This window comes from Thunnus thynnus, chromosome 15 (assembly GCF_963924715.1).
Source record: "Thunnus thynnus chromosome 15, fThuThy2.1, whole genome shotgun sequence".
Lineage (NCBI taxonomy): Eukaryota > Metazoa > Chordata > Actinopteri > Scombriformes > Scombridae > Thunnus > Thunnus thynnus.
The window spans coordinates 27,547,421-27,563,795 of NC_089531.1; the positions used below are offsets into that span (position 1 = coordinate 27,547,421).

General features: G+C 40.4%; 1 protein-coding gene across 1 annotated transcript in view; it reads left to right on the forward strand.

Moving 5' to 3' along the window:
* LOC137198023 (ubiquitin-conjugating enzyme E2 E2-like) overlaps positions 1 to 16,375 on the forward strand; it is a 67,608-nt gene that overhangs the window by 37,157 nt on the left and 14,076 nt on the right. Inside the window, exon 4 of the mRNA XM_067611611.1 lies at positions 15,645 to 15,777. Within this exon, the coding sequence (XP_067467712.1) occupies positions 15,645 to 15,777 (133 nt within the window). The remainder of the gene's footprint in view (positions 1 to 15,644; positions 15,778 to 16,375) is intronic.

Sequence of the window (16,375 nt, forward strand, 5' to 3'; positions counted from 1 at the left end):
CGTGACACGTGGTGTAGGGAATGTCAAAGGCCTCTGACACAACCTTGAAGGATGTGCCATTAGCCAACCAGTACACAGAGACAAGAACCTCAAACGCCTTCCCCCATCCATGGTTGGTGTCCCCCTATAGACGTATTAGGTTCTCCATTGTTGGCCTTGACAGACAGACGTCCTTCCTGAGGTCACCTTCCCTGAAATAGAGGCGCAACAGGGGGACATTTAGAGGATTTACCCTGCAGTATGGCCCTGTTGTACCAACCTGTAAAAGATATTAATGAAATCATTTAGATTGACTATTCTTAAAATTTATTTGTCCGTTAAATTATTTACAATTACTATTTATTTTATTTATTGGATACTTACTTGTTTATTTATACATACTGTCTATTGATTATCAAACATATATATCAATTTCTATGATCGTGCAATGAGGCCTTTTTCACTTTTTGAAATGTGTTTGATGCATGAAGATTAAATGATCACTTTAAAGATGAATTTATTCATGAGTCTGTCAGTGTTCTGATGCTATAAGAGATTGCAATTTAAGAGATTAAGATTCTCACTTTCTCTCTCATCTCAACTGTTCACATCACATTCATAAACTGACAGCTAGTGAGCTGACTGAAACTAGATAATGTGCTAATACTTATTTCTAAGTGAAATCCAAAATTCATGTACATCTGAATCATGTAACACAGATGACAAGCTGATTGCCTCTGTCGTCTCCGCGCTGCAAGTACTCTCACATGGTGGCTGGTGAGAAACATGGTTGGATTAAATAATTAAGAATGATGGTGAGTGGATGTGATCGGTCAAATGTGATCGGTTATCGGTTGACAGTAGTGATGACGGGAATGTGGTAAGAGAGAGAGATTGGGAACAACATGCAACAAGGTCTCCAATCAGACTTGAACCAGAGACATTTTGGTTCATGCGGGGGTGTAATGTACGGGGGGGCAACAGGGGACATGTCCTAACCCTAAACCTAACCCTAACCCTAACCCTAACCCTATGCACACTAGGACCATGTGGAAACAGTACCCGCTCAAGGTCTCAGTCCCCCCTCCAACTCTTTACTTGGGGGTCTAAGGATAAAGCCCCCCTGAGACAAATTTTGTGATCTGTGATTTTGGCTTATATACAATAAACAGAAACTGACTGGACTAGACTGTCTCCCAAACACAAGCAAAAGCCTCACCACCTAGTTTGTCGGACTGAAAGCAACCTAAGTCGTTTATTTTAAGCAAGGAAATGGACAATTATTGGAAAAGAGCGTGACATCATTGTTTTTATGGCACTTGTAGCTGCGAAGCAAGAATTCCGGTGATTTATTGCAACTGATGGTTGCAGCTGGAAGTATCAGACAACTGAAACATTTGAAATGTAGAAAATAGCACCACATTTTGTGTGTTTTGGCTGTATATGTATAGGAAAAAATAAAGTAACCCATACCACAATATGACGCCAAAATGAATAATCTCATAATGATAATAATAAATGAATAATTTATCACCATCATCATTGTCACTTTCCAGTTCTTCGTCAGTGGGAGGCAGTGGGATTTGGCATCTTTTATATATTACGCAGTATTGTCCCCCCTAAGGACATAGAATCATCTCTCCTACTGTGCACTTCCCCTTTCAGCTGCACCCCTTGTTAACTCATGTGCCTACACAGATGGGGCAAAAGTCCTGTGAAATACCTCATAACCTAAAACCCAAAATATTACACCCCTGCCATCTGTACTTTGAAATGATAAAGCGGTTTGCATGATTGCGGCTTGTTTTTCCATGACTTGACGATCTGCACATTATCTGAAGTCCTGTTTGATTTATGATTCCTGAAATTGGTGGTGACAAACCCAAACCATCACTGTTGTAAAGCTGCATTTGTTGCCAAGAAGTATAAATCTGTGAGGATCTTGGTGTGTGTGTTCTGCGGGTTACAAAATGATTCAGTTTTTGTGAATACTGTATCTTTTAATAAGCTCACTGTGTCGTTCCTGAAACATCTCAGTTACCTAATCACCATCTCCTGGCAGCTCCTATCAGGTTAGAACACTTCTGAAGCTCTCCAAATATTGGCAATTGAAAAAGTTGAAATAATCTTAATCCTAAAAGAGTCAAATATGATTTCCTATCCCAAGATGCTTGATAAATATCCTGGGAAGTGATAAGTGTCCTGGTGTCTGCAGTGTAAGATTTTCCTTTCATTCCACCGCAGCGTGAAAGCCCCTTTTTCCATCTGCACCATTTATCTGCTGCTCCTTCATGAAGTCCAAGGCCAAACACATAAGAACCTCTGAAGACTATTCAGATTTCCAGCCTCTTTTCATCTCTCACTGCTGAAATGATTGGTGTACACTATCGGAGAGACAAACAGCACGGCAGGAAAAAAAAAAAAAAAAGATTCAGTCTAGTCTAGTCTTTGTTTCGGCGTTCAGTCAGCTGCAGTCATTACAAACATAGCTGGTGTATAAAACAAGATTTACTCTCAAGCGTAGTTTGCAAAGGTTATTAGTCAGGATGAAAATAGAATGTAATCCAATTAAATCTTAACATTTGCTCTATGAGATGAAAAGGTTTCTGGCTTTTAGGTCATACATTATGAAAATGTAATTTTATCTTGCATCATTTTATTAAAGGAAAGTGTTCAATATATGATGGTGTGTGACTTAGCGCAGGAGTTCATTAAGTGCTGTCATTTACTTTTATGGTGTGCTCACTTTACCAACCTAATACATCATTTGATTTAGTCTTTTGTGTGATTTTTTTTTTTTCCCCTTGAGCTTTCTGGCTTCACAAAGCAAAGCTTTACCAAACCTAACTCTATTCTTGATGTTTTTCCCTCCTCTCCCCTCCTCTCCTCTCTTTTCTTCTCTTCTCTTTTCTTCTCTTCTCTTCTCTTCTCTTCTCTTCTCTTCTCTTCTCTTCTCTTCTCTTCTCTTCTCTTCTCTTCTCTTCTCTTCTCTTCTCCTCTCTTCTCCTCTCCTCTCCTCTCCTCTCCTCTCTTCTCTTCTCTTCTCTTCTCTTCTCTTCTCTTCTCTTCTCCTCTCTTCTCCTCTCCTCTCCTCTCCTCTCCTCTCTTCTCTTCTCTTCTCTTCTCTTCTCTTCTCTTCTCTTCTCTTCTCCTCTCCTCTCCTCTCCTCTCCTCTCCTCTCCTCTTCTCTTCTCTTCTCTTCTCCTCTCCTCTGTTTTCTCATCTTTGCCATCTACGGCGTTTTATTGGCTGTACTTTCTCGCAGCTACTGGAGGAGAGTTACCATTACCATTTCTGCTCTGTAATGGCAGCCATTAATGGCTACAGCAACAGTAAAGGTCATCATAAACACATTTGCCTCCCTTTAGGGCCTGAATGTGTAAGAAGATGAGGCAGAAATGACTCATATCCAACCTTATCATTTGCTTAAGTTATCACTGTGGATGCAGCGTAATAGACTGCATGGGGGACGTATGCCAAGTAGTTATTGAGAAAACATCAGGAAATCATTGACAAAGTTAACACTGTGATGTCATTTCTCTGAAGTAAAACTGTGAAATATACAAAGGATTGTTGAGGTTTTATACATAACCCAAGTTTATGTTTTCTATGAGAAGGTTTATTTGATAGATATAGAGCTGCTTATTTATTTTGTAGCAATTAAAATATGACTGCAGCAGTTTTTATGGCTGCTTTTATTTAGACAACATTGAACATTTGAGAACTTTGGCTTCTTTTGTTACATTTTTAAAAGTGTTTTGTAGGAAATATATGTATTTCTCATAGAAAGGTATCTGTTTGATAAATCTCAACTCAAAGTCCACTTACTAGTTTTTTCCAGAGCTTTCAAGCATATCTCATGGTCTATATCATTGAGCAACTAAGCAAACTCCATGCACTGATGAAGACTATGAGATGCAGTTGCAATCTCAAGAAAACACTTGAGTGGACCTTCATTTTTTTTTTAAAAAACTGTTAGAGGTGTTTATCCTTGTCTCTCTCTTGTAGTGACACAATACACTGATTCAGCTGCAGTCAGGATTTGTACAATTGTGACAAAACTTAAGTCTCAATTTGTATTTCAAATACTTTACAGCATTTTTCCTCTAAAATGCTGTTGACCGGGAATGGTTTGCCTCACTTCTTGAGTCACTATCAGACTCCCTTCCCTTGGTATTTCTGTCTATTCTTTCCTCATAAGCATCCAGTCATGTGTTGCACACTAACTGAACTGCATCCTTTGTGAAAGGATACTCAGGCTGTCACTGTGCCTCATATAGACGTGAGAGGTAAGTGAGTTGGGGATGATGAGCTTCTCCCATGACTGCACTGTCAGTGCTTGCTATCAAAGCTGATCCTGCACCAAGCCTGAATGGCTTCATTCATTTCCAACTGCTCTATACTGATGCAAATCTCAGTTTTTATTTGAGGCATCATTAGAACAAGCATGCGGGGAGTGTATTAGATTTGATGCCTGCCCATGAACTGTCACTAACATTTAGGAAGTAATATGCATCTTTATTCCTTTCATATGATCTTGTTGGCTAATTAAATAGCTTAATGTGTGTTGATTTGTCCCTGAAGGACCTATCTGGATATTATGAGTCATAAACAAAGATGAATGTTCATTCATCATTCATTCTTTTATTGGCCTTTGTGTTTTATCCACTGGCCAAACAGTTTTTAGGTGAGCCAAGCAGCACTGTTGTGTCTGCTGGTGCTGCTGCTACAACACACATTTTTGTTTCCATGGTAATTCCTCTTGCAGCACAAAATGCACACGCACATACACACATGCTCAGTCGCTGCAGGGATGTAATGTTGCTAGGCAACATGTTCAAGACAATGGAGAAGTGCAATTGGTTTAGTGCTGATTCAAAGGTTAGAGGGTGTTGGAGTTACACCAGGGTCGACCTCCCTCCAATCAGCCCTTGACACCTCTGCTCCCAGCGAACTCCTGCTTTGTGAATATATAGCTGAACCAAGTAAAGAAGGACAAAGGCCTTACACTTAGTCCTTTTGGCTAAAGCAACAAAGGAATCAAAAGAGCTTTTATCTCAAGGGGATTTAAGCATCTCACCTCTTTCTGGAGCTTTTTCACAGCGGATTATTCCTCAAGACCTTGAACCTGCCCTTAATTAAGAAAACTGACATGAAATCCTGCTACCCAGCAAGGAACGGCTTCCTGAGATTTATGGCTGTAACTAGCTGATGACTGTCAGTCAACCACTACACATGATCAGTGATATGAGCAGTGCTCACTTCAGTATGGAGCGCAGAGTACAGCGCAGAAGCAAAGTGAAGCAAATAAGCCCCAGAAAAAATGAAAAACAAGGCTAGAAAAGAGCTTTTTTTTGGTCTCTTTCAGGGTGCACCTTGGACAGCTCATTGTTTGTACTCCGAAAAGGTCAACAACAAATGAGGTCAAAGTTGAAACAGATTGAGCTTTGAGCGCAGCAGTGAGATATAAAATGTAAGTAGCGGTAGCGTTGCTGCAAAACACCGTGTCAGTAGCTCATGTCTGAGCAGCTGGATTAAAAATGGCATTTTTAGAGATGTTGAGAATGTTGAGAAGCCAACATTTGTCCTTAAAGTCCTCTAAAAAAGCATATATTTGAATATCTACTGTTCCATGACAACTTCATCTGCTGAGGAAGTGCGTGTGATATGCTTGAAAGCTCCGGAACAGCAAATAACGGGTGGTTGTGAGATTGTTTTTGTCAAATCCACAGATGTGTTTCTGAAGGCATTGAAGGCCTTTGTAATGTAGCGTGTATTAGGAATGTATTTGAGGCAGTGCAGTGTTGTATCATCGGTCGTCAGGTTTTAATCCAGTTAGTTTGTAATCTGGAATGGGGAGGGAGGATTAGCCATCCGGCCTGAATGTAAGTAGATGGTAATGCTGGCGGGTTGGGTTTCATCCTCTCCTCCTGTCCTCTCCTCTTTGGTCCTGTCTTTTTTTACTGCAGTGAACAGGAGCCGAGGCTGACAATGTCCTGCTGGCTTGTCGTTTCGAATCTCTGCGTTCATGGATATCTATTTGTCTTTTATGAATCACCTGTGCCCTGCTTGTCAAAGCGTGCAATGCGATCTCAATTTAATCAGTTTACCGTTGGAGGGTGAAACGGTTTGCCTGGTAGGGGATGCTCAATCGAGGGGCAAACATCCCATTTAATCTCACAGGGATTATTGAGTAAAATTTCCTGTCTGGCTGAGATGGTTGACTGAGCAGCAAAGGATGATTTTTTGTTTTTTTCACTACTTTTTATAGTTGAAACCATTTTCGATTTGGCTTATTTGAATTGACACCTCCCAATTAGAGGAAATCCTGACATGCAAATACTAACAAAACACTTTCAGTAAGATGTGTTGGGTGGCGCTTTCACACATAGTCAAACACACCCAATACAGTTGAAACAAACAAAACCACTCCCATATGAAGGATGTCTTAAATCCCCTCCTTCCTATCTGACTAGCTGTCTGTCTGTGAGCCATATTTCTTTATTTACCTGTTTGTAATGATTTGTGTGTTGTAGCCTCTCTGTACCTTCCCTGGTGAGTCACTGACATTTGTGCAGTGCCCTTGAGCGAAGAAACAAAGCAAAGGTGCTTCTACAATAATAACAGTGTGCTGGTGGGCTAGATGTCGAGGTGTCAAAGGCGTCAAAGACACTGTGAGCAAACATACCGAGAGCCCTGTTAGATTTGTTTCACACCCAGAAAAACAAAGGTTCTGGAGGTTGCGGGGTTCACGGTTAGATAAATTCCAATGGAGAAGAAACAGAGTCCTGAAAAGTACACAAAGTCAAGTAAAAGCTAGTGAGGTGGTTACAAGGATATTTTAGATTTGAGGTTTTGTTTTCATGACCCCAAACGCCCAAGGTTTTCTTAATTAGTGGTGTTTACTTAATTACAAATTTGTTTGGTTATATACACCACTAAAACACAATTAACAAGTTAAAAGGTAAGGGCCCTAAGGTGGCGGCTTCATTTTTTACCCGACCTTGTATCAAAATCTATTTTCAATACCTTAAAATGTTGTGCTTATACAGTGTGGTGCATATCCCTGAACCTGCATTATGTGATTGATTCAATTGGGACACACGGTTTATTTTTGTCCTCCAGCCTGCTAGCCGGTGAATTCAGCCATGGAAATTTCAATATCAAGTCTAGTCAGTAGGCATAGCGGAGGTCCAGATTCAACACCTTTTTTCTCTTTTTGCGGTCATGATAGTTCTGGTCACACAATAGGAAAAAAAAAGCAATAAAAAGCAACAGGCTACGAACAAAGCAAACTCATCTGTCACCAACTTGAAAATGGATGAGAAAAGGGAAAAAGGTTTTTCAGACGTATATTTGTGCAACCATCTCTAAACCCCCCCTCCCCCAGGATTAAAACCCGTAGTGTATATGACTTGATAGAGATGGACAGTCAGGGCTCCTCTCTGTCACTCAACCTCATTAGTTGAATTGATTAGCTAACGCAATCATTGATACGCCCACAGGGGAAAATGATAAATGATGCCACTTTGAGCGCAGAGGTCACACAGCCGCCGCTTATTGGAGAGAACGCTGCTCTAAGCTGAAATCAAGTGGAGCTGTTGGCTTTGTAGAGCTGAGATTTCAGCTGCTTTCAGGCTAAAAATGACAAGAAGTCAGTGTTCAGATTGTATCGCTAGTTTGTGCAACTAAATGTCAGCATCACTTTTCATAATCCTTTTGCACTTTGGGTTTGACTCTTATCAGCTTTAGGAGGAAAGCTGCTAATAGCTGATGTTTTGTGGTAGCAGTTCTTTCAATATGACTGATCTGTAACCCCAAATTGATCCTGTAATGTAACCACTGCTTTTATATTTGAGACAACCTTTTTAGCATTGTGGATCAGCTCTAATTATCTTCTATTTCAAGGCAGATCAGTGGAAGGGGTCTCCTTTTTGAAAATGCACAGGTTTGGGAAGACTTTCTACTTTGGACCCCTGAAGACCTCCAGTCCAGCAGACAGCACTGAGTCAGCAACACTGACCCCATTATCAATACAACAATCCTTGTATTTTTGTTAAGGGTGCCTTTAACAAAATCTGGTTTGTCTTTATTCCACAATCTCTGGTTTCATCACCATTATGGAAAACCAACCAGTCACTTTGATGTTCAGAGTAATAACAAACCATCATTATCTGCGGTGTAGAATGTAGACCAGAGATGAAGATAATGAGAGAACCCAGTGTGTCCTTATAGAGTTCTTTGAAGATGTTGGCGATCGATGCGTGCACACTTCAGTCCCGGATCCGGGCCTGTTGTCTGTTTGTCAGTCAGGAGCGAAGAGAGGAAGATGAAGAGGAATGACGAAGCTCAGTACACTTGCTCATCACGTTTTTTATTTCTGCCGCCACAATGTAAGCATCACTGTGGTGTGTGTGTGGCAGTGGAATGCTGCTCCGCTGGTCTCGGCATGGCACAGAGATTTTTACAAGAGTGTTTATTATTATTATTATTATGCCTTCACAGAGCTGGAATCAGTCCCAGAGGTCTGCCCCCCAAAAACAGGACAGAGCTGGCAAGGCTGCTTTCACTCAATCTCCTTCATTTCCTTAAATTCTCTTTTAGTGAAGTGTAGTGTTTGCATTCAGCTGTCAGTATAAGTTTGAAATGCTGCAAAAGACAATTGAAGTGCATTTCCATCTGAGGTAGAAAAAAAAAGAGAAACATGCTTCTGAATGTCAGTGAAAAAAAAAGAAAGGTCTGCATGAACTGTGTCAACGGGTTAACTGTTATTGTCTTTCGCTGTCGGCTAATATTCTTCATGCTGTGTTGAAACGTTTTTAATCATCAACTGTTGATTTAGCACAGCGGTCTTACAGATCAAGGAAGACAGATGAAATTTCACAACGTCAGTGACATTTTTCAAATATCGGTGACTAATGGTGTTTTCATTCAAGTGTTAATCAGTGATGAAATTGTGATATGAGAGGCAGTTTGTAATAATGATATAATAATGAATGAATACTGTCATTTGATTGAGCTCACAGGGCAGGATATCATATTTTCCTACAGCATAGTCAATATAATACCATAGTTTTGCTACCAATCAACCAATTGTTTCGATACCTTACTTGAGGAATATACTGTAAATTCAAGCTCATTCTAGAGACAGACCTTTATTCTTCATTTCTCTTCTTCCACTTCAATGCAACTCAACAATTCCTCCATGTTTACCTGTTGTTTTAATAAATCCACTATCATGTGTGTTTTCACAGCACTAATTCTACCGGCACATTAACAGAGTGATGTCATATTCTGAGTTTATCTTCTCTGACAGAAATACTGTTGTCATTTACTTTGAAGTTTTTTCAGTCTCTGTTAAGCTACCGTCAATAAAACCCAACAGACAGACAGTTATTTCACATTAAAAGTTCCAGTGGCTCAATGAGTACAATCCCTCTCTTATCTGGTAAGCTTTTATTGTGAAAAATCTGCAAGAAGTGTTGATTTTCATTAATGGTACCTTAGTATCAATCAAAAAAACATAAAAATAATGAAACTCAGAGCAGCAGCGTGGTGACCACTAGGCTGTATATGAACCTTTATTAGCAAGCTTTTATATGTTAGCTGGAGACTGACATTATCTGAATACCAACACACTGACTGGCTACTTTATTGAGCAGGAAAAGGGAGGATTTGCACCAGACTTTGTGCTCAGTGCTGGAGGGGAACAGTAAACCTCAGGAATGAACCAGAGTCCAGAGGACTCACCTGACAGTCCTTTTGTTTCAGCATAAATACATGATTTTTGCTCAACAAAAATCATGTCAAATTCAGAAAACCAAGTTTTTTTTTCTATTTGTTGGAGTCCTGCAGAACTACAGCTGAACGCTTCAGTGCCTCAAGATGTTGCCTTTCCCTTTTTTTGACCTCTCCAGGCTCTTTTGGTGGAATCCCTTTGATTACATAAATTACTCACACAATTTGTAATGAACAGTATGCTTAGGATGTAATTTTAGCAAATTAACATATTGTGTATCATCTATCAACACTGCTTCAGAAGCATCTGCATGTGCGAGTGTATTTTCACATTATAAAAAAAAGAATGATTTTAGTTTAGCTCTTTTTAAATAAAAGTTAAAGTCTGAATACTAATGACTGAAGTTGCGAGTCTGTCTTTATCAACAGTTTTTAGGAATGAACTCATCATTTCTTATACATGCATACTGTATAAGCTTTTACATTATCATTAATTCAGTCATCTGGAATCGGCAGTAGCCTTGAGGTAAGAGAAGCGGAAGATCAATATTTCAAATCCTCAAACATTTCAACAAATCCCCAAACTGGCTGGAAAATGTGTGTGATGAAAAGTGAATGAGTTACGCTCTCTGCTCCCTAATCAACCACTATGGAGGTGCCCTTGAGTGGGACATTGAGCCCCCAGCTGTTGCTGTTGCTGCTGCTGCTGTTGCTGCTGCTGCTACTGCAGTACAAGGCTGTGCTTGTACTGCACTGCTGCTGGTGTGAATGTGTCTGTCTGATTGTGCGGCAGGGAGTTGCTGGAAAAAGAGCACAGAGCTCACTCAGACTTTTTTGTCGATACATAAAGGTTTTTAAAAGTAATCTGACATATTCACAACCCTAGGTGACTTAGTATTCTGCTGTTTGACTGTGATGTCCTAACAAGCTGTCACAGGAGATTATGGCTACTATCTCAGCCACAACTGACAAACACCCACTCAGTTCAAACATTAGTCACATTCAGCGTTTCGGCACTGAGGCAAGACTGCAGAGAGTTTTTCTGTTAGCTGAGCTCTTCCCTGTGGTTCTGGGCAATGAAACACAGCAGTCTCAAACCTCTCTAGCCACCGGTGGAAGTTCCTGTATTTATGTTGCCATGAGAGAGAGAGTGTGTGTATGTGTGTGTGTGTGTACCCTGCCTGTGAAAAAAAACTGTTTTCAGAAAGAGCTACAAAAAAAGGTGGGAAGGAGGAACGGGTGGGAGACACTCGGAGATGGTGCTGTTGGGTGATGCAAGCAGTGTTAGAAAGGTCTTGGATGGCGGTGCAGTCAATAGTGAGAGTAAGGGAAATAATGGATTTCAAAAGTAGCACAGTACAACATATATATATATATATATATATATATAGATATAGATAGATATGAAACCCATGCTTGAGTTCCTGGAAGAGATTTCAGATTAAAAAAAAAAAGTGCAGCCATAAGCAGATAATGTACAGACTGCTGTAGCATTAAGTGATATAAATCCTGTAGGAGGTCCATAACATCCATGCAGTCTGAATACTAATATATTTACGGTCCATTAGCTCTGAATATGCTTGTTAGTTGTTTCTGTGCAATGATAACATCTTAGTTTAAGGTTTTAATACTTGAAAACCTGATTGATTAATGAATCTTGAGCCAATCCTGATTACATTTATGAAATCTTCTGTCAGACTGACATTTTGTTGCTTCACAGCAAAGAGGAAAATACCAGTAAAATAAGTCACCAGATGTTTCTATCAGCAAGATTTTGATGTTTTGTTTTTTCCATAGGGTTTTCAGTTTATGCAGAAAACAAGGTCTGTGGTTGACATAACCCTGGAACAGTTCACACTTTTTCCTGTGAAATAAACCAGTTAATATCTCAGCTGTGATGTCTCAGGCTGTACAAGGTTCCTCTGTAAAAGGCTGTGAAACATGGCAAAAAAGTGTTTTCATTTGTAAATCATTTAATAAACAAATGGTGTGCGTACCATATGTCTGTAATAGCTGCAGAGATTATTTTCTTCACTCAGTCAGTTCCCAGTCTATTGAAAATATGTAGATAGTTTAGTTGAGCTGATGTCCGTCTGTTTAGTCTGCATAAACACATAACTATCACCCTGTTTAATGTCTGATTGTGTAATTCATCTTGAGCATGTGAAGTATATGTTAAATACAAGCAAGTGTAAATGCAACCAAGATGCATCTATAATAGATTGAAATCTGATGGCCTAAACCACTTTAGGATGTGGTCTGGACAGTTTGTTATTGGTCAACAGAGCACATTTGCGTGTCAAAGTTCAGTGCAGAAGGGACAGTCCACCTTGTGTTGTTTATGTGGTCAGATTATATTTTTCCAGTGGTCAGTTCCAGGCTATATAAAGGATCACTGTTGCAAGGGAGCTAAAGGATACCGAAAGAGCCTCGTCTTAATTATAGCGCTTCTCTGGCAGGGCTCTCGTAATGCTCCAGGCTCATTATTAATGGCTTACAGTGTGGAAATTAACACCGTGGGAAATAGCCGAGGCCGTCGTTGTCATTCAGCCATCATTATGAAAAGCACTCTTTTTTTCCCTCCTGCAAGAGTTTTGGTATGTTATGAAGCAGCTCTCGGTCCAAAGATTTCAAAGAAAAATCTGCAGCAGTTGAATGGAAATAAAGACAGTCAACTTGCCTTGGATAAATAAGAGAGCATGCACTGAGGTAAATCTTGGAGGTCTGTGTCCTCCATCATTCTGACAGGCCTAGGCAGGTGGTAAAAATATAGATCTTTCTGTACTGGATCCCAAATCTGTCCTCCTGTCAGAGCTGGTTGTACCAGGCTGCAGATACAGAAAAAAGGAGGCAGTACTGGCAGAGCTATAAACATTTCCAGATGCTGCAGACTTAACTGTGGGAACTCAGCTGGGAGAAATATCAGTGGTTAGCCAACCTTAAGAGGCCTAGAGGACGATTTGAAACGTCTACCTTGCAATAGGATTTGACTAATAATTGGTGTTTCAAGGCCGACACTGGTAGTTTGTGGATTGAGCGTACCAACAGTTGTTCTTTTGTGCTGACATTTATTAAAATTAACCAGAGTCAAAGGGTGAAACAAAGTTGACTCTGTGGGTTGTTCACAGAGGGTGCATTAAGCATAATAGAGGAAATTATAAAAATAATCATAATTTAAAAGAAAAACTGTGTGTTCATCCAGAATTCTTAACTGTGCAGAAAAGCCTGTAAAACAGCAGTTAGACCAATATAAAACACATAAACTGTCCACTGAAACCATTTATTATAATACTACCGATACTACTACTGTTACCACTTCTACTATTACTATTACCACTACTAATAACATGATATGGTAATGCGTTCCAAAATTTAGGGACTGCAACTGCAAAGGCTGTTTAGATTTGAGTTAAATTTGGGGGAAAGTGTTTGTCGGATGGTCGAACAGTGTCTGAAAACCCCCTCTCCTACACCTTTCCAGTCCAACAATTTCTCTAACTTTCTGAAACTGACAATCCGGAATTCACACTCACTTCAGACAGTGATTTGTCAGGGGTGTAGAGGTGAAAAAGCAGGCAAGATTTGAACTTCTCTCTTTAACTCTTTTTTTTTTCATTCTTCACACAACTATTTCAGTCAGTTTATCAATGCATAAACAAGTGCAACACTATGAATGCCTTCCAGGAGAGACTGTCTGAAAATGTGTGTCATTGTACCTGTACTTGAAGAATTATCACATCTCACCCCCTGCTATGATAGTAGGCTGTTTGGTGTTTCTTAGGAGTTTTGCGGCAGAGTTCTGAACTAGTTGCAGTTGATTAAAGAAATAGATATACCAGAGAAGAATGAGTAACAGTAACCAGGAAGTTCTGAAGGCGTGGATGATTTTCTTGATATCATGAGGTGAGAGGAATATTCTTGCAAATTTCTGTGCTGAAGAAAGCATGACTAAACCGGTTGTGTGATGTGAATGTGAAAACAGACATGAGTCAAAATGACACCCAAATTCTTTCATACTGGCATTACATGGCTAGATAAGCAACCCAAGTAATGTTGAAATGTTCTGACTGTAGGAAGTGGAGCAATACCCCAGTTTTGCCAACATTCCGAAGTTAGATATATTTCTTGATGTCTTGAAGATTCGATAGTCTAAGACTGTAAAGATTAAACTGGAAATCATCTGCATAGAAATGGTCGAGAATATTGTACCAGCTGATAATGTTAATGTGGTAACATATAAATAGAAAACAGTATAGGACCAAGGATGGTGCCTTGGGGAACCTCACAAGACACTAGGAGAACATCAGAGGAATCATTTCCAATCAAGACAGAAAACTGTCAGTGTTTCTGCACCTCTCTAACACACAGAGCCACTGATTCAGTCTGTCATAAGTATGTTATTGTCTCTGGTGTCAAATGCAATAATAACACTGAGCACCTGCCTGAATCTGCTTCAATCAGAATGTCATTAGTGACACAGAGATGTCTGTGATGATGGCAGAGGCCAGATTGATTGTTTTTCAAATGCATTGCTTGATTGTAAGACCTTTTTCTGAGATTTTGGACACAAAAGGCAGTTAAACCGGGTCTATAATCATAATTCGGGTCTGTAATTGCTTTAAAGTTGTGGGTTGAGGTTTGGTTTCTTTAAAGGCATGAGTGAAATGTTCAGGTGCAGTGCCAAAGTGAAGAGTAGTTGATAATAGTAATACAGTAATATAAAAAGACCAAGATCGGCACCATATAGTGGTTTAATCTGACAGTGCTGCTCTACAACCTTTTGCATCAAAAAGCTATTTGACACATAAACATACAGTAGATTCCTCGTCGCCCACAGTGTCACATCAGGCTACCGCCTCACGCTGAGCAGAGCGATTTATTGGCCATGTTGTCCCCCGTTGGCCCTGGCACACTATCGCTCTCCGGACTATTTTTATCCATCCAGGGGAACATGTCGGCATCCGTTCCCCTGCCCGCTCCCATAATTCCTCTCTGTGTCCAAACACACGCTGACAAGAAATAGGTCTGCAGCAGCCCGGTGCTTTACAACAGACTGCTGTTTCACATGAACAACCCCACTCACGCTCTCATCTTACATTTATGTGCCTCACACATACTCTCACTCTCTCTGGATCTCTCTCACTCTGGCTTTCTGTGTGTGTGTGTGTGTGTGTGTGTGTGTGTGTGTGTGTGTGTGTGTGTGTGTGTGTGTGTAAATGATGAAAGTAAAAGTAATACAAGAAACCGACAGGGGCATCTGGCCTAATTCCAATAGAAAATGGAATTGGATTAGTGCCTCTCTTCTCGCAGCTGCGTGTGTGTGTGTGTGTGTTCTTGTGTGTGAGTGTGAATATGTATGCGTGCATGCATGCGTGTGTGTCTGTGTGTGCGTATCTGTGTGTGGCGAAAATGAAGGTAACAATGGAGCTCGGCAGCAGCCAGCTGCCCAACAGTGAAGTGCTGATGAACAGTGAGGAAACAGAGCCGCTGCTGCTGCTCAACACCTTCCTGTGTGTACGTGTGTGTGTGTGTGTGTGTGTGTGTGTGTGTGTGTGTGTGTGTGAGAGAGAGAGTCTGTGTGTGTGTGTGTGTGTGTGTGTCTCATGCTTGCGTGCACATCCCTCACAGATCAGTCAACCACATGACATTGATCATACTCGTCATTTCTTCTGGCTTATAGATGCAGCCTTTGTTATATACACTGTAGTAATGTTGCCTAATCTTCTAATGGATAAGAACTTTAAATGGCAACTCTGTGCGGCTGATTTAACTGCTGATAATCACACACTTTATTTATTCACTCCCATGCTGCTACAGAGAGAGAATTGAGTTAGATGATTAGAGCGTCTCTTCCTCTCCAAACGACTGCGGGTAGATTAAATCTCTCCCCTTTTCTTCCCTCCTCTCTTTATTTTTCGTAAACGCAGCGCCGGTCCTAAAGGAGACAACATCTATGAGTGGAGGTCGACCATCCTGGGCCCTCCAGGCTCCGTGTACGAGGGAGGAGTGTTTTTCCTGGACATCGCCTTCACACCAGACTACCCCTTCAAACCACCCAAGGTGAGTCATGGCCTCCAGCTACACAGCACAACATCCAACCCCCCCCCACTACCCCCCCTTCTCCTTCACCCAGAGCTTTACACAATGCCACCATTGTCACAGCTGGCTGTCAGCTTTCACCCTGTTGTTCAACAACAATGACTTGTTTAAGGCTTGTTCACCTACAGCAAATAATGGATGACAGCAGCACAGAGAGCTGAAGCTAGTCTGGAGATAAATGATGGTCCTATTCTTTTTTTTTTTCTGCATATTTTTCTATCAATAATTTCTATAATTTTTTATTGCCCATGAAAAGACCAAAACCAATAATGTGTCTGGAAGAATCAATAAATGAATCATGGTAACTGCATATCAATAATGGACACATCTGTAGCCTCAGAATGTCTAAAAGACTTCAAGATAAACAGTGCATGACAGAAGGCTTTGAAGAATTTTTCAGACAAAAAAAAACATCAAAATCAGGTGTAAAAATGAACACTACTATGGCAAAACAGGCACAAATGTAAAGATTCATATTTTAAAAACCCTCAGTAATGAACTAAAACAGCTGGTGACTTTACTTTTTAACTCAAACAGGAGGAAGCAGTGCATTTGTTGG